This window comes from Panthera onca, chromosome C1 (assembly GCF_046562875.1).
Source record: "Panthera onca isolate mPanOnc1 chromosome C1, mPanOnc1 haplotype 2, whole genome shotgun sequence".
Taxonomy (NCBI): Eukaryota; Metazoa; Chordata; class Mammalia; order Carnivora; family Felidae; genus Panthera; species Panthera onca.
In genome coordinates this window covers 102922146-102945660 of record NC_138346.1, presented here as the reverse complement: position 1 = coordinate 102945660, position 23515 = coordinate 102922146, and the positions used below count along the sequence as shown (strand labels likewise).

The window sequence follows — 23515 nt, the reverse complement described above, 5'->3', positions numbered from 1 at the left end:
TGGTCTTTGTTGGGAATCGGAGGCCTTGCTGGGGGTGTGGGGCAGGTTTCACTCGTGGGGTCCCAAGGAAGGGGGCCAGGAAGCATTGTATCAGGAAGTGACGAAGGAGACTGGGTTTGCTTCTCTCTGTCCCACACCTGCATTTATGGGCTCCCCGACTCCCTTTGACGTTTCTGTCCCCTAAGCAACCAGACCCCTTGTTCTGGCTCCTGGACCTGGGTCCCACCCTGGCACAACGCGACTTTCCAGAAATTTACTTCCTATGTGTCCATTCTGTCAGGCCCTGCTGATAAACCACACCCTCCCTGAAAGCCCCTGGCCTCCTGGGTGATCTCTTGGTGAGGAAAATTGCAGTTTGCAAGGATTTTCTTAATTTGAGGCAGAGAAGTAGGTAGACTGTTTCAGACAGGGGATATTCAGGGACTAACATTAGCTGAAGCTCCCCTATGTGCCAGGCATTTTTAAACACCTGGGCTCATGCAATCATTACAGCACCCCTACAAGTCACAGAACTTTCTCCTTAATGTGACCCAGTAGAGTGGAGATAACAGGGACAAATAGGGACTCAACAGTTTGCTTAAGGTTCACAGCTAGAAGACAGCGAAACTAGGATTCAAACCCAGATTTCTCGGACTTCAAAACTATGCCCTGTCCTCAAGGGCATGGTCAAGGTGGGACTCTGGCCCCGTGGTGGGGCTGGGTGGAGGCAAGGTCGCTTCATGGCCTTTGGCCCCTGGCCTCAATGAGGTCATTTAAAGTCTAAAGCCTGACCCAGCCCTGCTGCCCTTCTCCCTTCACTGGTTTGCAGCAAGAAAGGCTGGCCAATGAGGCCCTTAACAAGAAGGAACCAACAAAGATGATTTCACACAAAAACCCACCAGCATCCCAAAGCTAGGGATGGAAACCAAGACTGGGTGGTGTGGGAGAGGAGTGTGAATTCCTCAGTCTATAATTCTCTAGTACACATGTGTGCACACGTGTGTGCATGCACGCACATGCACACACACACACACACACACAAATTTGGGGAGCATACTGTGGTAGCTGGCTGTCCCTCTCAGCCTCATTGGTACCCAACATACAGGAAGTGTAGGGGGACCAGGTTTGAGTCCCCCTCTCCGCTTACTGCTTGGATGCCAGCTGCGGACACAGACAGATCTCCCAAATTTCAAAGCCTTCGTTCACACAGTGCCATCCCCGCCTAAAGTCCAAAACGGGTGCTTCTAAAAATATTTTTTTTTACATTTATTCATTTTTGAGAGACAGAGAGAGAAAGAGAGAGAGCACGAGCGGGGGAGGGGCAGAGAGAGAGGGAGACACAGAATCCGAAGCAGGCTCCAGGCTCCGAGCCGTCAGCACAGAGCCCGACGCGGGGCTCGAAATCACAAACCGCAATATCGTGACCTGAGCCGAAGTCGGACGTTCAACCAGCTGAGCCACCCAGGAGCCCCCAAAACGGGTGGTTCTGATTAGCAGCAGGCCTGAACGTGACCCCGCTTCTGCCCACATTGCCTCTGCCAGAGCTAAGTCATGTGGTGACATCTAACTGCAAGAGACGTGGGAAAGTGTGGTCCCGCCAGGTGTCAGTCTCTGCCTCAGAGCCCAGGCTACTCATTCTCGGCCTCATTTTTCTCGCCTGTGAAATGGGGAGAATAAACAAGACAGGTCCCTAAGGCCGTGCTTGGAAATGAACTTTAAATACCTTCCTTTATCTTTTCTCTCCCTCTCTTCTCCCTTCTTGCCCTCCCGCCCATCCCCCCAAGTCCCCCCACCTGCACACACATGCTAGCAAACTTACCAACAGCTTGACCCCTCCACATCTGTGTCTGGGATCCACAGAACTCTAGAGAGACCCATGAGGTTAATCCACACATGGCTGCCCTGGAGTAAACGCTGGTCAGGTGTAAGGCTAGGACCAGATCCTGGACTCCCTGTCCAGTGCTCTTCCCTCACTGACCAAGTTCTCCTGTTGGAGGGACTAGAAGTTCTCCTCCTTTCCCAGCCTTCCCTTCACAGCCTTCCCAGAGCCGCGTTGCCTCTGCCTCCCCCAACACCACCGGTCCTGCTTTTCCGCAGAGCGCCAGGCAGATCCGTGCTCATGGCCAAATCCTCCCCAGTCAATTGCTAGAAACCCTGCCTGCCTCATTAACTAGTAGCCCTCTCACTCCTCTTTCAGGCTCCCCAGCCCTTTCATTGCTGGAGACCTACCAGAGTTCACCCAGGAGTGCAGTTCAGGTCTGCACGCTGTGGGGGAGGAAGCTGGGGTCCTACGCCTACCTCTGTTGCAGTTTCCTCTTGATGACACATGGTGTCGCTGTGGGGCTGCGGGACCCACCCGTCCGCCTGTCCACAGGGACCCTGCACCCCAAGCGTTACCCACACGTTGGGAGGCAATGTCATCTCCCCTCCCCCACCTCCCTACCGCGGGGCCATACCCAGCCCCAGGCCCAGGGCATACCCAGCCCCAGGCCCAGGGCATCGGCCAGTCCAGGAGCACAGGTCAGGACCAGGCCAGCCTGAGTCAGTCACCAAGAACCATCTTCTACCTCCACCCTCACTCCTCATAGATCCTAGCACCCCGGTCTTCTCTCAGGAGGAAAGGCTCCCCTTAGGGGTGTCCTACAGGATTCCAGGGCTCACCCACCCAACCCAGAGAGGAGCACCTGATGAGGACAGTCTGGTATTTTGGTCCAACCCTTCCTTCTGATGGAAGAAAATAATAATAATAATAAAGTAATTCTTTCTCAGGGCACCCACCACCTGGGCCCAGACAGGATGGTTGTCCGTGTGACTGGAGAAATGGCAGGCTGGACTCTGCCCCCAGATATTTTTCTGTGTGTGCCAAGGTCTAGAGTGTTCCCTCCAGGATGCATTCCTTTGATTCTTAATAGGACACTGGTCTTCCAGAGTGCCTCATTAAAAAACACACTTCCCGGGCAGGGTCAGACCTTGGCCTTTCTCTTCTATCTTGGGACTGGAGCCTTAAAGCAGTAGAGGTTCCTAACCTGATTAGGGTCCTGGAGCCTTTTGAGGATTGGATGAAACTTTGGACTGGCTTTTCCCCAAACTGCACATATGTATATGCACAAAAATCCTGACTGTACCCTCAGGGGCCCTGGAGGTACACATTGGTCTGAAATGGGAATCACTGATCTTATCTATTAGGAATTAAACCCAGGGGAAGTGGGTGGGGTTGAAGGGACTCCTGAGAGAGGCTAACCCTTGTCTCTGTGTTTCTGCCAAGAGCCCCGTCAGTAAAGGGCACTGCCTTGTGAGCCACGCTGGGCGCCTGGCCTGGGTCACATTCAGCATCTGTCTTGGGAATCCCCTTGGGTCGGTGAGAAGGGCTCAACACAGGCAGTCCGGCCCAGCCTCTAGGCACACGCTGTCTGATAACCTGTTCTGGGCTCCAGGGAGTGGGTGTTCTCGTAGTTCAACTTCCCATCCCACCAGCCTAAATCTGACCATCATTCTCTCCTGTCTGACAACCTGTAGCTTCCTTGACTTAACTAGAAATCTTCCAGCCCCTACTAAATCCCGAGATTCCAAGCCCCACCGCTCCTGGTCTGTTTGCGAAAGGCCAAAAGGAAAAGGGAGCCATGCCTCGGTGTTTGCGGGTACTCAGCCTGGGCAATTCTGATATGCTGTCTTGCTTCCTGCCCCGTCCTGCAGAGGGGGTGGTTACTCCTCAGGGCACAGAGAAGTCATGCACCCAGGTGACCCCAAGATGACCAAGAGGCGATGCTGGGTTTCAGACTCAGATCTGGCTAGTTTGAAACCTGTGCTCCAGGTCTCGTGAGCCTTCCTTCATAGGCTGGGCATGCCCAGAGTCCAGAGGGCGTGGTCTCCTGGCGCCGGAAGCTATCTCTGGGACTGCAGGGAGAGTGCCCAGGCGGGAGGGAGGCACAGTGAAGAGTCACGTCCTGGCTGGGCCCTGTGGCCCAATTCCGGGCCTTGGTTTTCGTATCTGTAAAGGAAGCCAGCAGCGCCTTCCTCGCTGGGTGCTGTGAGGATTAGATAGGAATCTGTAAATTAGCATAGTGACTGGTTCTAGAAATGCCAGCCATATTTCTCCAGCTCAGTGGAACCCATTTGACCCTGAACCCTGTGAGCCAGTGGTCCACACCCTGAGGCCTGTCGGAGAGGAGCACGGGAGGCCCAACTGGGGTGGTTAAGGCCCCTCCAGAGGGTACCCATTAGAGTAGGTGGCGTGTGAGGGCTCCTATCTCCAGGGCTGTGACCAGCCTCCTGTCACACCCACTGCAGCCGGACCCAGGGACCAGCACTCGGCTCTCCTGGGCATCCAGAGTAGAGGATGCAGCTGGGCTAGTCAGTCCATGGAGGGAAACTCCTCCTGGAGCTCCTTCTTGGACTGGCAGCTTCCCTTCCCCAGTCTTCGGGCTCCTGCTCTACAAGCTCCTTGTGGGCAGACCCCCCTGTTCTCTCACAGAGGAGCTTAGCCCGGGGCTGCTTCTTCTCCACTCAGCTGCTTGTCTAGGCAGCCAGCCAACGCTGGATGAGCAGGGGCTCTGGGCCGGCACCGGGAGCCCTCGGGAGCTCATCGTCTGCTGGGCGAGGCAGGGAAGCACAGTGAGCTCTGCGGGAGGACCGCAGTGATGCAGAGAAATGTGGAGCTGGCCTCGTCCTGGTTGCTGGAGGACCAAGAAGGCCTTCCCTCCCGTGAGGAGCAGCTATCTGGAAGGTTTCCCTCGGTGCCGCTCTGGTGGTTTGCAGGTGTGGGGAGAGCAGGACGTGAAGTTAAATGTGAAACAGAACTTCCTCGGTGTGGGAGCAGCACCCGGAGCCCGAGAAAAGTTCACTCCGGGAGTGGCCGGGTCCCTGCCAACCACGCCAGATTCTTGGGGGATCCAGCCTTTAGATGGTGGCGGGACCCGGGATCAGGATACGCAGGAGAAGGAAAGGGGATCGGCACACAGTGTGTGGCTAAGAGTAAGGGCGCCCAGACGGCTCAGTTGGTTTAAGCATGCAACTCTTGGTCTCAGTCCAGGTCATGATCTCACGGTTTCGTGGGTTCGAGCCCTGCATCGGGCCCCGCGCTGGCAGTGTAGAGCCTGCTTGGGATTCTCTGTCTCCCTCTCTCTCTGCCCTTCCCCCACTTGCACTGTCTCTGGCTTTCTCAAAATAAACTGGAAAAAAAAAAAGAGTCAGGGTCTGAGACTCAGGGTTCAAATCCCACTTCCCTCACTTCCTCTGCTGTGATCTTAAGCACCTTATTTAACCACTGCGTGCCTCAGTTTCCCCAACTGTAAAATGGGCACAGTATTTACATGTTATGATATATTTTATTATAAAAATAACTGCCTGGTTCATAGTCTCGTTAGGGTTAAATGAGCTGCTACCTGTCACAAGCTTAGGACAGTGCCTGGCACACAGTCATCATCATGTGTAGTATTACTATAGTAGAGCACAGGACTTTGTAATTGAGCACATACGTAATCATTAGGGAGCGAGATCAGTGGCTTTTTGGTTGGGGGGTGTATCATCGCTTGGGACTGCTGTCCTCGAGCACTACACTTGGCCGCTCGAGTCCTATGGGACATGACAATCCCTGAAAGAGAACTGGTGTCCTACCAGTTCAAAGCACGAGGACTTATTATTTATCTCCCGTGAACACCCAGGGGTGGGGGAACAGCCCCCTGTTTGGGGGAAACCCTCCAAAAGCCAGCAGTGGCTCCTCAGCCAGTGGGGGTCGAGGATGGGGAGGGGAGGTCCCTCCTGGAACGCTGAGGGATGTTGGAGCTGAGATAGGAGCCGGAAGGGGAGGTGAGGGGTGCGGTGGGAGGGGACGGCCACGGGACCTAAGAGAGCCCTGGAGTGAGGCTGGGCCTGGGGGCAGCAAGCTGGGCTGGGGAGCTGTGACCGGAAGTTCTGCAGGGGCCTGGGGTCTGGTGGAGGAGAGTCACTGGGGCCGTGGGGGACTGTGACCTGTGTGATAAGGTCTCCCTGTCTGTGAAACCCTGGGCCTGGCACAGAGGGACGGGTGGGCGGGTGAGGCAGTGAGGGCCCTGGGAGGAAGGCAGCAGTGCTTGGAGGCTGGACGGGGTACGTGTTCAGAGCTGGCATGGTTTGTAGATCGAGGCATCAGGGGTCAGCCGGTCTGCCCGTCTCTCTCACACGTACACACACATCTGTGTCTTCGCCCTTTCTGAGGCCACCTCCCTACATTCCTTTCCCACCACCTCTCCTCCCTGACTCTTACGTCTTCTTCAAGGATCAGCTGGGGCCGAGTGACAGGGCAGGGCCTGGCTGCCCCTAAGGTGTGGCAGAGGGGACCCAAGACACCAGGCCGTCTGCCTCCGGTCCCCACTGCTCACCTGCAGGATGCTTGGCTCCCACAGGCTCCGTGTTTCGAAACTGCACAGAGGACGGCTGGTCAGAAGCCTTCCCTAGGCCTGACCTGGCCTGTGGGGTTAATGTGAACGACTCATCCAACGAGAAGCGGGTAAGCCTGGGCGCCCCTCATTCTCGGGCTGGGGGCCTGCAGGGTGAGAAGCCCCTGGGAGAGGACAGAGTGGAGCCAGCCCAGGGCCACGGCCAGGGGACCGGGAGCTGCTCCTGCCACCCACCCCCTCCCACTCATCAGCCGGGGTTCGTTGGGCCTGCCTCACTGCCCTAGTCTGTCAGTCTGGAGACGGTGTTCATGGAGACTGTGGCACAGTGTGAACCACCCCACGCAGCCACGAGACTGAGGGTGATTTAGTCAGGAAACCAAAAGAGCGCCAACGTGGTGGCTAAGTGCCTGGAGCCAGGCTGGTGAGTCTAACCCTGACGGTGACCTTGGTGGGGGTGGGGGGGGACTTAACTTCTCTGTGCCTCACTTTCGCCATCAGGGAAATGGGGCTAATAATGGTTCTGACCTCACAGACTGGCCAAGAGAACCAAATGAGGTCATCCAGGGAGGTGCTGAGAAGGGTGCCTGGTCATAGGAGGTGTTCAGTGAATGCTGGCTCTCAGGAGTCTCGGGCTCTGACAGGAAGAAGAGAGCCCAGCTGCTGCAGGGCAGGTCTGGTTTGAGAGAGGGGGCCGAGCTGTGGGCGGAGCTTCTTCGGGGGCTGCAGAGGCCTCCCGGAAAGTGTCCGTGAGTCTCAGAGAGCCCTTCTGTCCTCACTTTTCCTGCCTGATTCATACACATCCTCCAAGACTTCACTCCCGCCCATCAACTCCAGAAAGCCCTTTCTCCCCACCCCCACCCCCAGGGAGGGCCCTCTTGATATGCTGAGTTGGCTCCACTGTTACCTACTACGTTACATGGAATCGTCTGCATGTGCCACGTGCATCCATTTCTCTCACCAAAATGCGAGCTCTTCAGAGGCATTAATTCACTTAACATTTATTAAGCACCTACTGTGAGCCAAGGAGGGGTCTAGATGTGGGAATATGGCAGGGACATATCAGAATCTTATTCATTTGCAGGCCCCCGGTGCCCAGCACAATGCCTGGTGCCTACTAGGTGCCCAATGAATGTTTATCGTTGTACTGAACACCTACTATGTGCCGGCTTCCTGACATAAAATCACACTAAGTCCTCAGAAGGATCCATTGTAAGTTCATTATTTTCTCCATTTTGCAGATGAGGACATTGAGGCTCAGAGGGGTTAAGGAACATACTCAGACAATAGTGGAGGCAGGAGTGAAACCGAATCAGTTCCAAAAAGAACCTGTGCTCCTTCCTCTAGCTTCTGCTGCCTCCCTGGAATGGTGCATGCCTCCCCTAGGAGATGCGCTTTTGCAGTTTCCATGGGTTAAACTCCCCAGTGGGAATACGGATGGGCAAGCACGTTTGTCCCTTGGAGGATGGAGTGGGGTCACGTTAGAGAAGCGTGGGGGGCCAAGGGCAGGGTGAAGGGAGAAAGGCTGAGGTTGGAAGACAGACCGTGCCCACTTCTGAAGTTTTTCTAAGACTCCTCTCTCTAGCCAGTCAGTCCTCTGTGTGAAAGACACTGATTGGGGGAACAAGTTGGAGGCTCAAGTTTCTTCCCTCCAAGGGAAGAACTTGTTATCCAGTTGGGGGAGACACGTGAAGTCTTCAGATCTGGCCAGAGTGGGATAATTTAATAACGAGACCCAACAAAGATTGATCAGTGGGTACAGATGGTCTTGGGGGGGGGGTGGATGGGCTCTGATCCCTGCAGGTTACCATTTCCATCACTGACTTACATGAGGACAGGAAGTTTATGTGTATCACGTTGGTAAGATCCATAGAATTAAGAGGGAACATTCTTATGACTAGCGGCAGCATGGAAGTTCAAAGGAATGCTTTGGGCTGCAAGAAAGAAATTTCCCAACTTGCCTAATAAACGAATGTGGCTCATGGAACTGGGCTGCAGAGAACAGCCTCCATGGCTCTTATAAAGTGGCACTAAGAAGCTGCCCAAGGACCGGGCTCTCTCCATTTCTCTCCCTGCTATCCTGATGGCTCCTTCCCCAGGCTGGCACCTCCCTCGATGTAAGATGACTGCCATTGGTGACTATAGCCACAGACTCCCCTGTGCCTGCTTGTCCAGGAGAAGGGATAGCCCAAGTTCCTATGGCTCCTTCCTGAGAGCAAGAAAGCTTATTCTTTTTTTTTTAAATTTTGTTTAAAGTTAATTTATTTATTTTTGAGAGAGACAGAGAGAGTGCACAAGTGGGGGAGAGGCAGAGACAGAGGGGGACAGAGGATCCGAAGCAGGCTCTGGCGTGACAGCAGACAGCCTGACGTAGGGCTCGAACTTACGAACCATGAGATCATGACCTGAGCAGAAGTCAGACGCTTAACTGACTGAGCCACCCAGGCGCCCCAAGAAAGCTTCTTTGCCAAACCCCAGCAAGCTGTCCTCACATCTCAGTGGCCCAGTGACTTGAGCCTGCCCACCCCTCGACCGTCCCTGGCAGGGGGGTGGAATACAGGATAAGCCTAGGCCAGTGGTTCTCAAACCTTTTGGCCTTGGGATCCTTTTATACTCTCAAGAATATATATATTGTGAGTTATGTCTACTGAAACCATATTTGAGACTCTGTTGGCTTAGACTAATCAGCTGGGAAAGAACAAAGCCCAGGGCCTCAACCATGATATCCATCCAGGGTTGAAACTGTAACATCTCCAAACAAGGAACTAAAAGTGAACAAAGGTAAATGCAAAGTTTGGACTTAACTCAGAATATTAATTGGCCAAAAATAGTGGAAAGGAGACTTACCTTGGCTTCAGCTCACATAAAAAGATTAAAAAATTAAAAAAATTAAAATTCCCGAGATCGGAAGGTTTTCCAGACCAGTGTGATTTCCTGGTGCCTAGATGTTGGTCCACACACTTTGCCTTTTATCCTGAGGTTTGAATCATCCTATTTCTTATTGTTGAAATGTCTTTTTTCTTTTAATCAAAGGGTGATGGAAATATACATTTGTTGGTTGTCTTTTTTTTTAATTTCCTTACTTGGCACATAATACTCTATTCATTAACAAAAGTCAATAACGGACTCAGATTAGCAGAAAGACCAGGTTTGCTTACCTGGAGCAGAGTTGGGCAAACTATAGCTCTTGAGCCAAATCCAGCCCACCACCTGCCTGCCACTTTCAATAAAAATAAAGTTTTATTGAAACATAGCTACGCCCATTTGCACTACAAGGGCAGAGTTAAGTAGTTGCAAGAGACCAAATGGCTCCCAAAGTCTAAAACGTTTATTATCTGTCCCTTTACAGAAAAAGCCTGCTGACCCCTGCTCTAAAGGATTTAGAAGGAAAGTGGCCTAGTCAAGAAACACAGCAGAGACAGGCAACTTGATCCAGGGCTTCTGGACCCGATGCCCTGTGAGGACTGGTGCACCGTTATAGATTATCGAGGGCTGGGGCACTCAGGTCATATCAAGCCCCCTAGGAGCAGGGCTTTTTCTGGGTCCGAACTTAAAGACATAACACAGGAATGAGTAGAGTTGGCTGGTATCCTGAGGGTCCCCCGGCAATAATGAACCCAGCCACAGGACAGTGCAGAGTAATCAGCCTGAACGCCCCATACTTGTCACCCCATGCCTCACGCTGCCACAGACGGGCCCAAATCTGTTTCTGAACTGAGAGCTGCAAAACCAGGTGTCCTCAGGAGTGAGGCTCATGCCCTCTAGCATGCGGCTCATCCTGCCCGTGGCAAGATTATCGGCTGACAGCTGGAGCCTCTAATTTCTTGACATCTGACTGCTCTTTAATATCCCAAAGTCTAGGCACTATGGATCTAATGCAGCCTTACCACCCTGGGAGGTGGCTCCTGGCTTCTGGGACCCCCGTCACATTAGTGGGGAAGCTCAATGTCACATGACAGCCATCCCATCGAAGGCCACCTCTTGCTTTCAGAAAACTTCCGGGCACTCTGAGTCAGATTTCTTCTTGGTAACTTCGTCCCACTGGAGCTCACCGATTGGGTCTTACGCTTCTACCTGTCAATCATTCTAATCTTTCTCTTCCCTAAGTTTATTTGTTAGTTTCCTCAAGGCATAATGTACCCAGGGTTTTCCATGCCTTCTTCCCTTCTCCAGAAATGTTCCAGTTTATTAATGTGCCTCATAAAATAGCATGATGCCCAGAACTGGACAAAGCACTCCAAACGTTCCAACTTTGTCTGCTGTCCCCATAGCACTTCACTACCGTAACTGAGAAGAGGCCTAATTTTTTTAGCAGCTATCTTATACCTCATAGTTCATACCATAATCTTGGCCTGGTGACTCATGTTGAAGGGTGGATGATGGGGGTGGAGGGTGGAGGTGGGGAAAAATGAACATGCCCCGAGTGTCTTCTAAGTGCCAGGCATTGTCTAGATGTTCCACCTGATACTTTATTTGTTCTTCCAATGAGCCTGCAAGGTAGATATTATCCCCATTTTACAGATGAGGAATCTGAAGCTCAGAGAAGTTAAGTAATTTGCCCAAGGTCACACAGCTGGTGAGTGACAGTCGTGGGTTTGGAAACCTTGTCTCTTGGCTCTGAAGCCTGTGTTCTTTCCCTACGGTACATTTCTTAACACCACAGAGCTTGGGCCATTTGAACCTCAAGGTCATTTTCATATGAACAGCTGTCAGCAAGATTTCCCCAATACTATTCTTGTGCCTGTTTTTTTTTTTTTTTTTTTTTTAATTAATTACCCTTTTCTTCTGATTATACCATAGTACTTACCCACTGGAGAAAAATGAAAAAAGTAGAAAAAATAGAAATAAAAATAACCACTCTAGCCACAAACTTATCATCCAAAGTTAACCATTATTAACCTCTAACATCTTTTTACATCTTTTTTCAATCTTTTTACAATCTTTTTTCCGTGCATGTTTGAGATCGAATCACATGAAATGGCCAGTATTCAATCATTTGATCTATAAAAAAGGGCAATTTCATGTAATGCAACCTAACACTTTTTTTAAACATATAGCAGGAATCACACTGTACATGTAAAATTTGTACTCTGCCTTTTCACTTAACATTACACTCTTAGCACATTCTGACCTCGTTTAAAACCCTTGGTGAGCTGCATTTCAATGGTGGCGTCACATTAAAATAATTTGATTTGAAATAATTTAGTTAATTGTTTTATTGTTGGACATTTGAGTCCTTTTCATCACAAATCGTTCTGTGATAAACATCTTGATACATAAATGTGCTTTTCCATTTGTGCTTACTTCTTAGAATTAATCCCTAGTGGTAGAAGGGAGGTCAAAAAGAATGCATATGTCAAAGGTTCTCGATACATGCTGCTTTCCAGAGAGATTGAAGCAATTTTTGCTCCCTCTACACCCTCACCGGCATAGAATATTATTACCATTAATATTTGTTAATTTGATTGGCAATATACAGTACAGCGTTGGTTTAAATTTTTTTGATTCTTTTTCACATTGTCGTACAATTTATTTTTTTGAACCTAAAAGATGTAGGTCTTAAATTGATCTTTATGTGTCACATTCTTCCATTCCATTGAGATCTTTCTTTTCTGTTGTTGTTGTGTTGTTTAAGTTTATTTATTTATTTTGAAAGAGAGGGAGTAAGAAAGCGTGTGTGTGCACATGAGCGGGAGAAGGGCAGAGAGAGAGAGAGAGAGAGAGAGCGCGCGACAGAGAGGGAGAGAGAAAATCCCAAGCAGGCTCTGTGCTGACAGCACGGGGACTCGATCCTATGAACCATGAGATCATGGACTGAGCGGAAATCAAGAATCGGACACTCAACCAACTTGAGCCACCCAGGCGCCCCTCCACTGAGATCTTTCTGAATCAAAGATGAGTCAGTAATGTGAAGGGGCTGTTGGCCACGTTAAGTAAACGCCTGCTTGGCTGTGTTAGTGTAAGTGCAGTGTATGGGTCCGGGGAGGTGATGGTCCCGCTCTACTCCTTCCTGGTCAGAGAATACACTAGATCTTTCCAGCTGTCCGTTCTGGGTGTCTTATTTAGGAAGGGCATTGACAAACTGGCGCATATTAATTGAGCAGAAGGATAAAGGACTGTGGAAAGATACTGAAGACACAGGAAAAATGTAAGGCTGAAAATACGTGTGAGAGATGAGAGGGTAGAAAAGCTGTATTAAGAAATGACAGACCTCTCTAAGATCTTTTCAACTCTTCTGTAAGTCCAAAACTATTCTAAAGTGAAAAGTTTATTTAAAAAAAATAATGACAGAGGGGCGCCTGGGTGGCTCAGTCAGTTAAGCTTCCGACTTGGGCTCAGGGCATGATCTCATGGTTCATGGGTTCGAGCCCAGTGTGGGGCTCTGTGCTGACCGCTCAGAGCCTGGAGCCCCACTTTGGATTCTGTGTCTCCCTCTCTCCCTCTCTCTCTCTGTCTCTGTCTCTATCCCTCTCCACCTCACGCTCTGTCTCTCAAAGATAAATAAACCCTTTTAAAAACAATTAAAAAATTAATGACAGGTCTTAGGTACATAACAAATTCAGTTTATTTTAAGTGGCTCCAGAAGCAGAATTGGGACCAATAGCTGCAATTTAAAATAGGTTTTAGTCTCACATGAGAAAAAACTATCTAATATTCTGCCCTGTTGTATACCAGACGAGTTCCTCAAAAGGCAGTGAGCCCTGAATCCTTGGAGGTATTCCAGCAAAGGCTTGAATTCGGGGTGGGGGTAAGGGGTCCTATACACGGGGTAGAAGTTTGAGTTGGCATCCGATGATCCCCAAGATCTTTACCGAAGCCAAGGTGTTCCGAGTCTGTGAACTGATGTCCGTGGAGTCGGATCAGCACAGCATTAAGAGTTGAACGGTTCAAGCAGCCTGAGCAGGTGCACTCAGGCTGGGACTGATGCATGCCTCTCTCTGCAGCACGAGTACCTGCTGAAGCTGAAGGTCATGTACACCGTGGGCTATAGCTCCTCCCTGGTGATGCTCCTGGTTGCCCTCAGCGTCCTCTGTGCTTTCCGGTGAGAACACACTGCCAGCTCTGTCTCCCCAGCCTTCCGCAGACACAGATTTTGGGTCTTTTTCAGTTGCTCGGGCCAGAGAAAGGAAGGTCTGGGTGGGCCACTTTGTTAGCCCTTGATCTAAATGTTACCTGTGGCAAAACATTGATGTTTCTGAGACCTCGCTCATTCTTTTATGCATTCAACATTGACTCGGTATATATAGCTAAGAACGTAACGCACAGTTGCTTTACATGTACTGTTTCTGATTTTCACATAATGCTCTAAGGTGGGTATTATCAGCCCCATTTTACAAGTATGTTAGCCAGAGTCTTGGGTACAAGAAACAGAAATCCACCCTAAAACGTTTAAGAAGGGGCGCCTGGGTGGCTCAGTCGGTTAAGCATTCGACTTCGGGTCAGGTCACGATCTCGCGGTCCGCGAGTTTGAGCCCCGCTTCGGGTTCTGTGCTGACCGCTCAGAGCCTAGAGCCTGTTTCGGATTCTGTGTCTCCCTCTCTCTCTGACCCTCCCCCATTCATGCTCTGTCTCTCCCTGTCTCAAAAATAAGTAAACATTAAAAAAAATAAACAAAAAAAACAGTTTAAGAAAGCAAAGGTGACCTGGCACACATAACTGACAAGTTCAGGGGTCTCTGGCTTTAGGAATGGCCAGCTCGAGGTGGTCAAAGGTATCAGCAGAACTAGACGTGTCTCCCTCCCTTTCTCCAGTCTGCGTTGGCCACATCCTCAGGCAGGCTCTCTGCAGGGGCACCTTCCACCAGCTAGGTAACACCAGGACAAAGAGAGCCTCTTCTCCATTAGATGCAATGAAAAGTCCTGGGGGGAATGGGGGGCGGGGGTTGTTCTCATAGGCTGGGCTTGGATCACATGCCCAACCTGAGCCAGGGGTGGAGTACTGTGATTGGTCGAGTCTGTCAACAGGGTGGGAGGGTGGAGTCGCCCCCACCCAGAGCTGCAGTGGGTTCCCCATAAGAGAGCGTGGTTCTCGTACCAGAAGACGAAGAGCAAGCAACCGACGCTGACCCCTCCAGCAGAGGAGGAAACAAAGTCTCTGGAAGGTGAAAAGGCTTGCTCGAGGTTGTACAGCCCTTGTGGTTCTGGCCCCTATGGCCCTGCATTCTCTCCCTCCAGGAGGCTCCACTGCACCCGCAACTACATCCACATGCACCTGTTTGTGTCCTTCATCCTGCGTGCCCTGTCCAACTTCATCAAGGACGCGGTCCTCTTCTCTTCGGACGATGTCGCTCACTGTGATGCCCACAGGGTAACATGCCTGCGTGCCCTGGGGTGTGGCCAGGCCGGCCTGCTCTCCCCAGCCTGACTTTGGAGAGGGTGTTAGCCACTTTGCCCTTCCCGAAGGTCCCTGCAAGGCTGCACCCAATGCTTCGTAGAGGGCCCAGTACTGGAGCCGGGCCAGGAGGTTTGGGGAGAGTCCCATGTGTCCCCATGCAAGGTCTGGGTCATGTATGAGAGCAGTTTGTCAGGAAGCCCCTGGGGGCTGCCCTTCAACTCCCAGCATCCAGGAGTGGATTAGCCATTGTGGCAATTAGATATATAGCAAGGCTTGTCTTTTCCCTTCATCTGCAGAGTCCTAACTGTAGAGAGATGGTCAAGTTTAAAGAGGGTTGAGGTTGGTGGCAGAAAGAAAAGTATGAGCGTATGCCTGTATGTCTGCACACACAGGTCTGCAGTACAACAATTGTTTTGCTAAGTCTAACACTTTTCTCCTTCTGAGTGCTTAGAGAGCCTTATTTCTTAGCAATATCTCTCTGTGTATCAGTTGAGACTCTCTTTTGCTGCATATAACAGAAAACTGCACATCAGTGGCTTAAACAGACAGGAGTTTTTTCCCACATAAGCAGTCCACAGATGGGCAATCTAGAGGTGGCACAGTGTCTCCATGATGCCATGGTGGGCCCAGTCATTTTCCCTCTTTCTGCTCTGCCATGTTTGATTCCATACTTTACACTGCATGTTTACAATACGGCTGCCACAACCCCAGGCTTCACATCCATGTTCCAGGCACAAAAAAAAAAGAGTCAAGATGAAACTTTTTTTTTGTCTTTGGGCAGCTTTGCCTTTTTATGGTGGGAAGGAATCCCCACCCCAAGACACCCATCTACATCTCGTTGGCTAGAACCATGTCATGTGACCACACCTAACTGCAAAGGAGGCTGGGAGATTGAGGTTTTTTTTTTTTGTTTTTTTTTTTACCATCATAGTCTCCACAGCAGAGGCAAACAAGAGAGAAAGGGATTGGAGATTGAGATTGGTTCAGTCAACCTGCCTGTCACTTCCCACCACTCACATCTGTAATTCCTTAACAGATCTGTTAAGTTTGTACTGTTTGTAGTTTTGTGTGTGTGTGTGTGTGTGTATTCTGACTCAAACTGAGCCGTCCCTGCAGGAGGGCCCTATCCCTTAGGGAGATTGGCAGGCTGAAGTAAGAGTAACCAGTGGGGGAGTCAGAAGGCTTAAATTCAGACCCTGCCCTCTCACTGACCAGCACCGGGGAAGTCCAGCAATGCCCTGCAAGGAAACTTCTAGGGTTCTACTAAACATTAGACTCACGAGACAAGCATGGGAACCTCTGAGAATCAGAGTCTGTGGGTGGCCGTAAGGGAGGAACCACAGCTGGCCAGCAGGACAGTACCAGGTGCCTCTCCTCTGTGGATGTGACCTCAAAGCAGTCCATGCAGCAGCCCTCAGGCCATTCCAGGAGCTGTCCTCTCCCCAGAGGACAGCTCAGTGAAAGGAAAGGGACCCTTGTAGTGTGGGAATCGTTTCCTTGCTGGCGCCGAAGCCCCGTGCTCCACATCCCCCCAGGCATAGCTTCCAGTGATCCTGGCAAGAGACAAGCCTGTAATGTCACTGAATCAAGCAAGGCCAGCCCTGGTGCCCCCATCCGGTATTTAGAGGTCTCCAGAACAGGTGCAGTGTGCCAGTCAGGGGCCATTGTCACCGTCAGTGTTGCCTGCTAACATAATTGGTACATCCCTTCAACCGTTTCTGGGGAAACAGCATGGAAAGCATTTTGTTACCCTTTGCTCAGAAATCCCTTTCCTTCTCCAGGCTTCTTTCCTCATCTGCAAATGAGGAACTTGGGAGTCGGGCGATATCTGACACAGGTTTACAACTGGCAGCCAGTTCCAGAATTTGAATGTAGTTCCTGCTTCTGTGATGGCCCATTAACCTTTTTGACGGAGCTTGCTGGCATGTTGAGTTCCACCCTCTAGAGAACTCTGTGGGCCTGGTCTTCTGATAATGGAAGGCCACAGGGGATGGCCATGAACCTCAGGGACTCGGTCTGCGGCATACCGTGTCACTTCCTTTGGGGGTGGCCACCAGAGGGAAGTCCATGGTTACCCAGCCTGGGGCTCACCTGCCTCTCTCTGTCCAGGTGGGCTGTAAGCTGGTCATGGCTTTCTTCCAATACTGCATCATGGCCAACTATGCCTGGCTGCTGGTGGAAGGCCTCTACCTTCACACGCTCCTCGTCATCTCCTTCTTCTCAGAAAAGAAGTGCCTCCAGGGATTTGTTGCCCTCGGATGGGGTATGTTTCTCCGTAGGTATAATGGCTGTGTGTATGTGGGAAAGGGCACCGAGTCAGAGGATTTGGTTTTGAGTTCCAGCCCTACACTTCGTTAAGTTAGCTAACTTGTGTCATCTTAGGCAAGTTGCTGCTGCTGCTTTTTTTTTTTTTTAATGTTTATTTTTGAGAGAGAGAGAGCAAGGGAGGGGCAGAGAGAGAGGGAGAGAGAGAATCCCAAGCAGGCTCCGCACTGTCAGCATAGAGCCTTATGCGGGACTCAAACCCATGAACCATGAGATCATGACCTGAGCCGAAACCAAGAGTCGGATGTTTAACCAACTGAGCCACTCAGGCACCCCTCGGCAAGTTGCTTCTTGTTTAACCCCCTGGCTTTGGTTTGTTTGTATGTCAAGTGGGAATTAACAGCTAAAATTTAGCCCCAATTTCTGCCATCCAAAGTCTCTTACAATGTGATACCCCCCACCCTTGTTTCATCTTCCTTAGACATTTATTCATATATTTTCATTCTTGCTTCCTTTCTATATCAGGGTACTTTTGATTATAGAAAATCTGGCTTAGATCAGCTTTAAACATAAAAGAAATTAATTGGCTTATCTGTCTGAAAGTCCAGGGGTCACCACCTTCAGGTGAGGCTGGATCCAGCAGCTCAACAACATTTCTTCGTGTCTTTCCACTTTGCCTTCTGGAACATCAGCTTTTTCATTAGGCTGGTGCTCCCAGTGTAACTGCCAGCAGCTTCTGGGCTACCAGCTTCCTTGTTACCTCTAAGGAGAGCAAAAGGCCGTGTCCCAGCATTCGCAGCAAATACTCTGAGGTTCACCCTGATTGGACCACTTTGTCTCATACACATTCCCTGACCTGAGGAATACACTGATTGGCTTAAGCTACTCAAACCACATGGCTTCCCAAAGGAAATTAAGGATTCCTTTGTAGGAAGGAGACGACATAGTAGTAAGATAGCCAACTCAGCCTCCATCGAATCTCTTCCCCCTTCCCTTTCTGACCAATGCAGATGATAACTCCCATTTCTTGAGCACTTACTATGAGCGCGGTACTTTACATGCATTATTTTATTGGCATAACTTCCAGAAGCTTCTCAAAGAAACCTGGCTCAAGGACATGAGGTAATATCCTCAGCTCACACTGCAGACAAGGGCAAACCCAGGATTCAAACCACAGCCTGTCTGTTTCCAGAGCCCCTTAACTCCTATTCTGCCATTGATGGACATCTATCCATCTGTCCGTCCATCTATCTGTCCGTCCATCCATCCATTCATCCATCCATCCATCCATCCATCCACTCAACCATCCATCAACTGTTCATTTGATAAACATATGTAAGTTACCCACTGGGTTCTGGAAAGATAGCCAGATTCTTCTGAGTGCCTCACATGCTTACAAGGATAGTCATGTGTACCAGCCATTAATTTCATTTGTTTTCTTCTTGGTGCCTTTAATTAAGAAGTGCCCCTGCCAGGAATGCTGTCTTTTCTGCCTGTCTAAATCCTTACAGGCAGAGGCCCTATCTCCTCACATCAGGGAAGTCATCTGAGCTAGAGCTCGCTGAGCCCTCCTGTAGACTTTGGCAGCCTAATTAGCACATGACCTTTGGCCAGCGGGAGCTGTAGGGAGGACTCTGCAGATCTTTGGATTTCTGCATAGGCCAGTCATCCCAGAGTGCTGGGGGACCAGGGACTTGCTTTATGCAGTTGACTGCCCCCCAAAAAGCACCCGGTTCAAAACCTAGTTCACTGACCTTGACGCCCAGATCTGCCATGACTTTGCCATATGAACATGGGCATTTTCTTTATCTATAATATCAGGATCATAATTTATTCAGCTTTCTTTGAGCACTTCTTTGTGTTCAGAGGGGTTTCTAGAGATTACAAAATCCAAACCAAAAAAGTCCCATCATTCAGATAAGATCAGGCGTGTTCAGTGTGGTATGGCTGTAGACGAAAGTACCATCATTCAAAGGAGTCACAGTCTGGTGGGGAGATAAAATTGCATTGTCACATCTCCATCACAAGTTTTTAGAAAGCCCCCCTTTCTTCCTCAAATATTTACTGAACATCTACAATATGCCAGACCCTGGGGGTGGAACAGCACATAAATCAGGGGTTCCTCCCCTCCCCGCCTCTCTGCCTGCACAGCCCTAAGGAGACCGTGAAGGGGCTCACAAAGGTCTAAAGTTCTCCAACTGGGAGAAGCCTTTCTCTTGCGAAAGCAGTGGCCCCTTCTCAATTTGTCCGCCAACTTGTCTCCCCAGAGATAGGTTGCTTAAATGAGTACACACGCGCTCACTGTAAGACTTTGCAAAGAAAAAAAAAATAAGTAGAAAAAAACTTAACCTCGGTCCCATCTATTGAACACTTTGGAAGGGTTTCCTTTCCAGACTATGTTTCCTCCTCCGTTTTCCCCCCCCACATTGTTGTGCTCATGCCATATGGAGAATTTTGAACCCTGCTTCTTTCCACTAACATGTAAGCATGCTCTGTATCCTTCCGCCTCTGCCGATAACCATTTTTAACTAGTCTATGGGTGTATTTAACCCAATACCTGTCATGTGGGCATTTAGGTTGTTTCTGATTTTCCACCGTCATAGGTAACACAGTGATGAATACTTTTATGGGCAAAGCTTATTTCCATGTGTAATACGGAATCCTAGAATTAGGATCACTGAATCAGAAGGAGTGAACGCTATTGGAGTTTTTGACTTGGCCGACACTTTTACTTTTCGCAAGGTGGCTGGGGTGTCAGTCTGTGCCTGGAAAAGGGCCATACCTCTGGCTTTTATGGGGACGAACGAAGCTCCCACTCACTGAGCTGGTGGTTCTCCAAGTGGAGCCAATATCAAGAGTCACATGGAGGGTGTGTCAAACCCAGCTGGCTGGACCCCACGTTCTGTGCCTCTGAGCCAGTTGGCCTTGCGTGTAGCCAGAGACTCTGGATTTCTAACGAGTCCCCGAATGACTCTGATGCTGCTAGTCTGGGGACCACACTACGAACCCTAAATCAAGGCATTATCGGTTCTCCCGCTTTCCACCAACTCTGTCAAAGATGGGAGACAATGAACAGGAAGGCTTTCAGAACCCATGTTTTTGCCAAAAGCATTCAAAATTGAGGCAGGAATTTTTTTTAAATGTTTATTTTTGAGAGAGAGAGAGTGCAAATGGGGAAGGGACAGAGAGAGAGGGAGACAGAGGATCTGAAGCAGATTCCACGCCGACAACACAGAGCCTGACGTGGGGCTCGCACCCACAATCTGCAAGATCATGGTCTGAGCTGAAGTCAGGGGCTCAACAGACTGGGCCACCCAGGTACCCGAAGGCAGGGGATTTTTTTTTAGTGTTATTTTTATTAAAGTCATGCACATACTTGGTTTAAGGAATTAAATAGGGTGAAAAAAAAGCAGTCTTCTGCCCCCACTTCTGCTCTGCAGAGGTAGCACCCTCAAGATTCCTTAGCTGGTCCTTCTAATGTTCACTCTCATGTTTCTGAACAAGATTCTGCTGTTTCCTGATTTGTCCATCTGAGGCGTTACCGGTTGCCTCCTTATGATGGAAGGTAAGGATATAAAGTTCTCCATCCTACCATTAGTTTTTTAGTTTTTGGTTAAGTTCTAGTCAATGATTATATCATTATGTCTGTGTAAGTGTTGTTTACTCTTGAGCCAAGTGATGTACAATGATTTTACCTCCAATGTCTAACCTTTTGTTTTTCATGGAGCCACTTTTTTTTTTTAAGTTTATTTATTTATTTTTGACAGAGAGAGAGAGAGAGAGAGAGAGAGAGAGAGAGCGCATGAGCAGGGGAGGGACAAAGAGAGAGAGGGAGAGAATCCCCAGCAGACTCTGCATTGCCAGTGCAGGCCCCACATGGGACTCGAACTCACTAAACACGAGATTATTACCTAAGCCAAAACCAAGAGTCAGACGTTTAACCGACTGAGCCACCCAGGCGCCCCTTCATGGAGTCACTTTTAATTGATTTATTTGTTTTGGGTTGCTGTCATTAATTCCCCTAAATTCTCCACCAGAACCGGAAAACCCTCTAATGCTATTTTCCAAATCAACCAATGCCAACAGGAAATCTATTAGTTCCTATTTGTTTGGTTTCTTCCTGCTGAATTCGTTTCCCAGGGGTTGCCTAACGAATTACCACAAACTTGGTGGCTTGAAACAATAGACATTTATTCTCTCGCAGTTCTGGGGGCCGGAAGTTCAAAATCAAGGTTCTGGCAGGGCTGATTCCTTCTTTTTTTTTTTTAATTTTTTTTTTTTTTTTACGTTTATTTTTGAGACAGAGAGAGACAGAGCATGAACGGGGGAGGGGCAGACAGAGAGGGACACACAGAATCAGAAGCAGGCTCCAAGCTCTGAGCCATCAGCCCAGAGCCCCACGCGGGGCTCGAGCTCACCGTCTGTGAGATCATGACCTGAGCTGAAGTCGGACACTCAACCGACCGAGCCACCCAGGCGCCCCAGGGCTGATTCCTTCTGAAATGCTCCGTGCCTCTCTTCTGGCTTCTGGTTGTTGCTGGTAGTCCTTGGTGGTTTTTTGGCTGGTGGCTGCATCATTGCAGTTTCTGCCTCCATCTTTACGTGGCCTTTTTCCCTCGATGTGTCCTCTCTCTCTGTGTCTCTCATGGCCTCCTTGTAAGGATGCCAATCATATTATATTAGGGGCCCGGTACAACTGGCATCCTTATACATATGGCCTCTTCTTTTTAAAAAAAATTTTTTTAAACATTTATTTATTTATGAGAGACAGAGTGAGACAGAGCATGAACAAGGGAAGAGCAGACAGACAGGGGACACAGAATCCGAAGCGGGCTCCAGTCTCTGAGCTGTCAGCACAGAGCCCAACCCGGGGCTCGAACTCACAGACCACAAGATCATGACCTGAGCTGCAGTCGGATGCTTAACCGACGGAGCCACCCAGGCGCCCCATGTATGGCCTCTTCTTAACTGATTACACCTACAAAGACCTTATTTCCAAATAAGGTCACCCTACAAAGTTCTGGGTAGTTATGAATTTGGGGAGGATGCTATTCAACCCAATAGACCCACCGGTGTTCTTAGAGCCTCTGCCCTCCTGCTCTATTTGGGCTGGTGGTTCTTTAGACTTGCTTAGTTCCCTCACTCTCATGCTGAGAATTTCCTTCATTTTCCTCTGCAAATCCTATTCCTTTATTTCTTGTCTCCTCCCCTTGGTTTGCTCCCTAGTTGTGTTGGGGCACATGTTCCGGTACCTGTCTAACAAAGAGTGCGTGGAAAGTACGTTTTTGCATTGCATATCTGAAAATATCTTTTTCAACGTTCACACCTAACTTGTGGTTTTCCCAGGCATAGAAATTAGGTTGAAAAATCATTTCCCCCCAGAATTTTGGAGGCCTTCTATTTGGGCAGCTGGGTATAGAATGTGCCATATTATTCTGTTTCCTGAGCATTTTTACTCTTTGTAAGCTACAGAAGCCTCTCTCTGCCCCCCGTGTTTTGAAATGCCGTCGGGATGTGTCCCCACGAGAACTGCCTTCATTCTTTTTGCTGACATCCAGTGGTCCTTTCATCTGCAAACTCACATCCTTCATTTCCTGGACAATGTTCAGGAACATCACCTATTTGATTTCTTTCCCTTTGGTTTTTATCCTCTCTTTCTGAAACTTTTAATCAGATGGCACACATCCTGAAACGGACCCCTGAGTTTCTTATTTCTTTCCTCCTGCTTTTCATTACATTCCTTCTGTGTTCTGCTTTCTGGGCGATTCTTGGTCTTTATCTTCCAACCCATCTGTGGGTTTTTTAAATCTCGGTTATCATGTATTCAATTTCTAAGCCCTCTTCCTTGTTCTTGGAATGCTCCCAGTTTTCAGCATCCTGTTTGGGTCCTGCAGAGGTGATCTTTCCTCTTATCTCTCTGATGATATTCCCTAGAGTTGTTTGTTCAAGTTCCTCCAGCAGCTTGCATGGTCTGTTTCCTCTGAGTTCCTTCTCTCTGATTGTTTTGGTCCTTGCCTTTGATGTAATCAGCTTTCCTCAGATGTTGGCGACCTTGACTGTTCGTGTTTAAGAATGAGTCACTTCAGGGACACCTGAGTGGTTTAGTTGGGTAAGCGTCTCATGTCGTGATCTCAGGTCGTGATCTTACCGTTCATGAGTTTGAGCCCCCAGCGGGGCTCTGTGCTGACAGTGCAGAACCTGCTTGGGATTCTCTGTGTCCCTCTCTCTCTGCCCCTCCCCTGCTTGCATTCTCTCTAAATAAATAAACAGATAGATAGATAAATAAACAAATAAACAAACAAACAAACTTAAAAAAAAAAAGAATGGGATGCCTGGGTGGTTCAGTCAGTGAAGCATCCAGCTTTGGCTCAGGTCATGATCTTGCAGTTTGTGGGTTCCAGCCCCATGTTGGACTCTGTGCTGACAGTTCAGAGCCTGGAGCCTGCTTCAGATTCTGTGTCTCCCTCTCTCTGTGCCCTCCCCTGCTCGCCTTCTGTCTCTTTCAAAAATAAAAATAAACACTTAAAAAAACACTAAAAAAAAAACAAAAAAAAAGAATGAGTCAC

The 23515-nt window shown here is 49.4% G+C and overlaps 1 protein-coding gene across 1 annotated transcript in view; it reads left to right on the top strand.

Moving 5' to 3' along the window:
* The window catches only part of SCTR (secretin receptor), a 78416-nt gene that overhangs the window by 41199 nt on the left and 13702 nt on the right, over positions 1-23515 (top strand). Inside the window, exons 4-7 of the mRNA XM_060625508.3 lie at positions 6360-6463; positions 13295-13392; positions 14525-14657; positions 16794-16947. Coding sequence (XP_060481491.1) covers positions 6360-6463; positions 13295-13392; positions 14525-14657; positions 16794-16947 — 489 coding nt within the window. The remainder of the gene's footprint in view (positions 1-6359; positions 6464-13294; positions 13393-14524; positions 14658-16793; positions 16948-23515) is intronic.